Source organism: Octopus bimaculoides, chromosome 3, assembly GCF_001194135.2.
Source record: "Octopus bimaculoides isolate UCB-OBI-ISO-001 chromosome 3, ASM119413v2, whole genome shotgun sequence".
NCBI classification, from domain to species: Eukaryota; Metazoa; Mollusca; class Cephalopoda; order Octopoda; family Octopodidae; genus Octopus; species Octopus bimaculoides.
In genome coordinates, this window is record NC_068983.1 from 102,944,811 (window position 1) to 102,952,689 (window position 7,879).

Sequence of the window (7,879 nt, forward strand, 5' to 3'; positions counted from 1 at the left end):
CATTCATGCCTTTCTGAAAACATTGACACCCGAAACAATGCCTTTTCTTTTTATTTATTTATCTGCTTCTTAATGTGAAAATAAAAAGTAAATACATAAATAAGTAAAGAAATAGAGTCCATAAATTTGCAAATAGACCAAAATATACTTTGCCTCTTGCTAAGTGGTTGGCTTGTTTTTTGCTCACTAAGAAAAGACCATCATCGTTTTTAGACCAAAATAAAAAAGGAAGAGGCCAAAGTTGAAAAAATTCCAGCAAACTCAAGTTGAACAGAGTAAAAATGTTAGCACTAGGATCTGATGTCACTAACATACCTCAATTACACACACACACACACATATGTATCCAAAGGGGATTAACTTCTAATAAAAAAAAAATTATCGCCCTTAGAATTTGAAAGTTAATAGCAAAACCATAGCAACATTTCTATTACTTCTAGAATAATGAAAGTGATGATTACTTCGAGACTTTACAGAATAGCGAAGCATACAACGTTGGGTTTCACTATCATTAGGTCGTGGGTTCGATACTTCGGCTGGGTAGCACATTGTGTTCTAAAGCAATGCACTTTATTTCTCATTGCTCCAGTACACTTACCTGTAAATGAATACATGTGGTACCTAGAAGTTAACTGTACAAAAACTTGATGTTCTATTCAGGGGGACGTTTGGCACTCTTAACTCTCTAAACACTTTGTAAATCTAGATAAGCTCAGGCTTATCAGCCTGTAAATTTGGGTTTTCTTTAGTGGCACACTATTTAACAATCTCTAGGCGTGGCTGTGTGGTAAGGAGCTTGCTTCCAAACCACATGGTTCTGGGTTCAGTCCCACTGCATGTCACTTTAGGCAAGTGTCTTCTACTATAGCCTCGGACCAACCAAAGCTTTGTGAATGAATTTGGTAGACAGAAACTGAAAGAAGCCTGTCGTATATGTGTGTGTGTGTGTGTGTGTGTGTGTGTGTGCCTGACCATGGCTTGTTGGTGTGTTTATGTCCCTGCAACTTAGCGATTTGGAAAAAGAAACCAATAGAATAAATACCATGCTTTAAAAAAAAATAAGTGCTGGGGTTGATCTATTTGACTAAAAATTCAAAGCGGTGCTCCAGCATGGCCACAGTCTAATGAACTGAAACAAGCAGAAAAATTTAAAAAAGCTAGCTGAATACATAATATAAACTGAGCAAAAGCTTTTGGTGGGGTGAATCTTTGATCCAGAATTCATAAAATCTCATTTCACTTCCATCATAATCCTCATCATTTAGTGTCCACTTTCCATGCTAGCATGGGTTAGATGGTTTCAACGGAACTTTTAAGCTGGAGAGCTGTACCTGGTTCCAGTCTGATCTGGCATGGTTTCTACAGCTGGATGCCCTTCCTAATACCAGCCACTCCAAGAGTGTAATGTGTGCCTTTACATGTCACTGTCACAGGTGCCTGGTATGTGACACTGGCATTTGCCAAGTCTACGATTTCGCATGGCTTGATGAGTCTTCCCAAGCACAGCATATTGCCAAAGGTCTCAATCACTTGTCATCACTTCTATGAGGTCCAACATTCAAAGATTATGTTTCACCACCTTGTCCCATGTCTTCCTGGGTCTACCTCTCCCACAGGTTCTCTCCACAGTTAGAGATCGGCACTTCTTACATCACTTCTTACACAACACATGACCATTCCAGTGCAGTCATCTCTCTTGCACACAACATCTGATATCTCTTATGCCCAATTTTTCTCTCAAGATGCTTACACTCTGTCATACATGCACACTGACATTGCACATCCAGCAAAGCACTTTAGTCTCATTTCTTTCAAGCCTTCGCATGTCCACTGCAATCACAGCCCATGTTTCACTGCTGTGTAACATGGCTGTTTTCACACAGGCATCACACAATCAGCCTTTCACTATGAGGGAGAGACCCTTTGCTACCAACAAAGGTAGAAGCTCTCTGAACTTTGCCCAACCTATTCTTATTTTAGCAGCTATGCCCTCAGAGCATCTAACTCCATTGTTGCCTTGGTCACCTAGATAACAGAAGCTATCATCTACTTCTAGGTATCTCCACTGGCATTTGATGGAGTCTATTTTCTATACATTTCTAGTGTTTATTGTACTTGTACATCTGCCACACACAAAGACTATTTTCACTGTTAACCTTCCCCTAGTATTGCTGCACCTCTTATGTGTCCATAACATGCACTGGGTACACCTTATGGAGTTTTTACCTATGCCTTTTCTATTGGGTTGTCTGGAAAGTTTGTGCCAATTTATAGTAGCTTACTTTTCAACTTATTTGCCATGAAACCACCTCAATTCTGGGAAGAGGGTATTTTCAAGTTAAAGTAAAGATGGAGATGCATTATGCAACAAAATGGTTCATATTTGGTTAATTAAAAATGTAATGGCAAGTATTTATTGACCTTTTCCTTTCCTTTAAAAATCGGCACGAACTTTCCGGACAACCCAATACATATTGAGCATGTCTATCTACCTGAAGAGATTTGTGATTTGTCAGCTTTCCAACTTTCTAAGTCTTTTGCTTTTTACTAAATTAACTCTAAGGCCCTTTGATTCCAGACTTTGCTTCCACACCTGAAATTTTATCTCCAGTTCTGGTAGTGATTCAGCTATAAGAAGAAGATCAGCATAGAGGAGCTGCCAGAGCCAGTCTGACTTAAATTCCTCTTACTGCCAGGAGGACTATGATGAACAAGAGGGGGCTGAGGACTGATCCTTGGTGAACTCCTACTTGTACACTGTATTCATCACTATACTCATTGCCAACCCTCACCTTACTGACAACATCCCTGTACATGGCTTGTACAGCTTTCGTCAGCCACTCCTCTATCCCTAGTTTCCACACTTACTACCAGATAAGAGAATGGGAGACCCTGTCAAAGGCCTTCTCCATGTCAACAAAAGCCAAAGTCCCACTGCGTGGCATCTTGGGCAGGTGTCTTCTACTATAGCCTCGGGCCAACCAAAGCCTTGTGAGTGGATTTGGTAGACGGAAACTGAAAGAAGCCCGTCGTATATATGTATATATATATATGTATATGTATGTGTGTTTGTGTGTCTGTGTTTGTGCCCCCACCATCGCTTGACAACTGATGCTGGTGTGTTTACGTCCCCGTAACTTAGCGGCTCGGCAAAAAGAGACCGATAGAATAAGTACTAGGCTTACAAAGGAATAAGTCCTGGGGTCGATTTGCTCGACTAAAGGCGGTGCTCCAGCATGGCCGCAGTCAAATGACTGAAACAAGTAAAAGAGTAAAAGAGAGCCAAACAAAAAAAAAAAAGAAAAGAAAAAAAAACAGGCAGAAACTAGGTATGGGTGCATGGTTAAGAAGCTAGCTTTGCAACCATGTGGCACTGCATAATACTTTGATCAAGTGTTTTCTACTTATATAACCAAGAGTCAACCAATGTGCTAAGAGTGAATTTGATAGACAGAAATTGTGTGGAAATCTGTCGTATATATGTGCGTGTGTGTGTGTGAGATTTTGTATCTGTGTTTGTCCTTGCCCCACCACTTGACAACTGGTGTTCTTTATGTCCCCATAACTTAGAAGTCTGGCGAAAGTGATCAACAGAATAAGTACCAGACTTGATAAGAAAAAAGAAAAAAAAGAAAGAAAATAAGTACAAGGATTGATTTGTTTGATTAAAATCTCTTCAAGTTGGTGCCCAGCTTGGCTGCAGTCCAATGACTGAGACAAGTAAAAGATATAAAAGATAAATGAAGACAACAGGTGAACAAAAAAAGCTCGATTATAGTTTTTAGAAATTTAGGGCAGAATAATTTTACTTACAATTTTGTTGCAGGAATTGTTTCCACAATATCAGGAAAGTATCGATGCTTTACATTGTGTTTAAAGCCAACGTTCTCCATGGGAGACGGTCGTTGAACCTGAGAAACATTAGCTTTGGAGTGGTTCTGTTGAAATTATGAAAAATAGAAAATAAAAACGGTTTGATATATATATATGTATATATATATGCACACATACGTATTTACTTATATATAAGTTGCACCTCTAGGTACAAATTTTTCTTTTCCTCTATAGTTTTAGCCCAGGTTTTGCAGTAAAAATCAAGTATAAAATAGTGTGATGTATACACAAGAAAATACAGTATATAATATAAACTGCTATGTTAGAGTTAATGTAGCAAAGCAGGGAGCATTAAAAAATTAACAAATAATTTTGCAATGAAGAAAAGACACTCTCATTCAAGGAACAATATTTTTTTGCACTTTTGCTCCACATACAGGAGGTCCATACATTAAATATGATAGCACTAGCTTCTAACAACTATTTTTCATGTTTAACATCTCTAAATTATCATTATATATATATTTCAATACCAAAATCTTGCAGTTATTTAATTTCTCTTACATTACTATTTTCAGAACCCTTGATGATACATAAAATAAAATATCATTAATTGATTTAAATTATAACGCTAAAGGTTTGTATCAACTCTCTCATTAACTAGCTACACTGGATAAAGGATTATACATATACATTGACAGCTCCATAGAGAAGTGCTGATCACTCAAAGTGGATGAAACTCGTGGTAAAATGAAACCCAGAAAGACATGGGACGAAGTACCAAAGGGCGATCTCAGGACACCGAACCTTACAGAAGAGATGATAAAGGACCAAGATATCTGGTGCCTTGCTGTACTCAAGAACACCCATTCTCCACAGCAGAAGTGCTAATTCTGCTCCTTCTTGAAGAGAATTGTCCTGCAACAGCTCTGTGCCGGTGTCACATAAAAAGCACTTGTGCCAGCATCATGTGAAAGGGCTCATGCTGGGGCCATAATAAAAACATCCAGCACACACTATAAAGTAGTTGGCATTAGGAAGGACATCCAGCCACAGAAACCAAGCCAAATCAGACTGGATTTGCCAGCTCTGGTCAAAGCATCCATCCCATGCCAACATGGAAAATGGACTCTAGAGGATGAAGATGATCATCATCCCCAAGCTGCATATATAATCACTTATCCAATAAGGAATTGGCCAGACAGGATAATAACCTATCCAGTATATTGGACCAATCCTGTTTTTTGAATATAAGAGAAGGTGTATTTTTTCAGTTTTTGGAGCCTGGTGTAGCCATCTGGTTTCACCAGTCCTCAGTCAAATCGTCCAACCCATGCTAGCATGGAAAGCAGACGTTAAACGACGATGATGATGAAGACAATTTTTTCCCTTTAACTTTCAACTTTTGAAAAAATTTCTTTAGCAGCTGGATTTTTTTTCTATTACTAGGCACTCAATGTGATATAGAAATCATGGATGTTTATCAGCTAGTCAGCCTGAGTGAGCAAGCATGGTTAATTATATCCCTTATCCAAGAGTAAACATTCAAGTAGTAAGTAATAATAAAGTTCGAACACATGAGCTTGTAACCAATACTCTCTTATCGTAATATCATGACTATTGTGCCATAAAAAATTCTGTGAGAAAAATAAAATGTGTATAGTATTAAGGAATAGCAAAATCTTGTTTGTTCATCATCATCGTTTAACATCCATCTTCCATGCATGCATGGGTAGGACTTCATTTGGTAATAATAACTGATATTAACAGCAACTCAATAATTAATTTATTTGAAAATTAGGTTCACTGTTGTTAGTTTGAAATGTCACTACAGATAATTAACAAAAAACTCCACTGAAAACACTTAGCAATTCCTTAGTAACTTTTGCAGTTCATGTTTGCCTTTTACATCCAAAGGGAAGCAGAGAGAAAAAAAAAGAGAATGCAAAGAGAAAGAATGTTTGGTAGGTATACTTGTTTGTGTTAAACTGTATATGTGATTTTGCCTATGTTATATGCATGTATGCGTTTTTGCATGTACTCTGCAGGAATTTTCTATAAGATGCATAAGAGGTAAATAGCTAGTGACAAGAACAAACAGTTCACACTATTGAATAAAGAAAAAAAAAGTAGGAAGTTATGAATAAAAGGGAGAAAAGAAAGAATATAAAAGTAAAGAAATATATGTAGTAGTTATGTCAATATTGATAACATACACTGGTTCAATTCCACTCCTTTCTTATTAGTTAATTGGTTAGATATCCAATTAACTAATTTATTGTTTAAGTTGGTAAAACAGTCAGTCATCTGTTTTTATGAAAAAAAAAAGATTGACTTTAACCAAATTAAACAAACAACTAGTTGAATAGCTAGCCAATTGACCAATAATAAAGGAATGGAATTGAACAAGTGGATGTGTTATTAATACTGGTGTAATGACTCTCCCTAGACACAACAAAATTTGTTTCAACACATAAATTCACATAAAGAATCTTGCAAACCAGATACAAAAATGAAGTAAATGTAGTAAAAATATGAGTATTTCCATATTAAAATAGATTGCCTTTACTGGTACTAAACAATGGCTGCAGCTTCTTCCTGGCATCAAAACGATCAAGACGTGCAGAGCAGCTAAACAATAAAACTTACAATTACTTTGCGTGGCTGGTGTCGAAGTTGCATAGTCCAGGCATGTCGTCCAAAAGGACCACGGATGAGAGCTGTTACTGTAGGTAATGGATCTGATTTAAAGAACAAGGAGAAAAATAAAACAGTGAGATTTTTTAAATTCAATATTTGAATATATTTAATTTTAATTGATAATAAAAAAAATAAAAACAATGAGTAGCTTTGATCAGTTCTGTTCTATCATATGGAGATAGCAATGGTGTATGATGAAAAGGGAGCATTGAGAGACAGCCATGATGAATTCTGTACTATGATATGCAAATAGACAATGGAAGAATTAATTGTTAGTCTAACTGTAGCCATGCCATAATTATTGCATGGATGTAGACAGGCGTAGGAGTGGCTGTGTGGTAAGTAGCTTGCTTACCAACCACATGGTTCCGGGTTCAGTCCCACTGCGTGGCACCTTGGGCAAGTGTCTTCTACTATAGCCTCGGGCCGACCAAAGCCTTATGAGTGGATGTGGTAGACGGAAACTGAAAGAAGCCCGTCGTATATATATATATATATATATATATATATATATATATATATATATGTGTGTGTGTGTGTATGTATGTGTTTGTGTGTCTGTGTTTGTCCCCCCACCATCGCTTAACAACCGATGCTGATGTGTTTACGTCCCCGTAACTTAGGGGTTCGGCAAAAAGAAACCGATAGAATAAGTACTAGGCTTACAAAGAATAAGTCCTGAGGTCGATTAGCTCGACTAAAAGGCGGTGCTCCAGCATGACTACAGTCAAATGACTGAAACAAGTAAAAGAGTAAAAGAGTGTAAAGAGAGTTGCATACAGAAGTGCCGATCATTTGAAGTGGATGGAACCCATGGAAGAAGGAGACCCAGGAAGGCATGGGACAAAGTAGTGAATGCTGATCTCAAGACACTAAGCCTTACAAAGGAGATGGCAAAGGATTGAGATATCTGGTACCTTGCTGTACTCAAGAAGATCCGTCTGCCATAGCAGAATTGATAGCTTGGTTGGTGCCACATAAAAAGTACTGGCGCCACATTAAAAGCACTGGTGCTAGTGCTACATAAAAAGCTTCCAGTACACTCTGTGTTGTTGTCATTAGGAAGGGCATCCAGCTGTAGAAACCTTGTTAGAACAGACAATTGAGACTGGTATGGCCCCCAGGTTTACCAGCTCTGATCAAATTATTCAACCCATCCCAGCATGGAAAATGGATGTTAAATGATGATGATGGGTGATACTGTGCTATAATTTATTACTGAGATATGACACTCCATTTTAAAGATAGTAAGGTGAGAAAAGAGTAATGATTAAATTATATGATTATACAGAAACTGCCTTGTTGATTGTGTGTGTGTGTGTGTATGTATGTATGTATATATATA

The 7,879-nt window shown here is 37.6% G+C and overlaps 1 protein-coding gene across 1 annotated transcript in view; it reads right to left on the reverse strand.

Annotated features, from left to right (window-relative positions):
- The window catches only part of LOC106878239 (ral GTPase-activating protein subunit beta), a 139,063-nt gene that overhangs the window by 21,235 nt on the left and 109,949 nt on the right, over window positions 1-7,879 (reverse strand). Inside the window, exons 21-23 of the mRNA XM_052966776.1 lie at window positions 7,418-7,475; window positions 6,484-6,575; window positions 3,814-3,938 (exon numbers count right to left, since the gene is read on the reverse strand). Of these exons, the coding sequence (XP_052822736.1) occupies window positions 3,814-3,938; window positions 6,484-6,575; window positions 7,418-7,475 (275 nt within the window). The remainder of the gene's footprint in view (window positions 1-3,813; window positions 3,939-6,483; window positions 6,576-7,417; window positions 7,476-7,879) is intronic.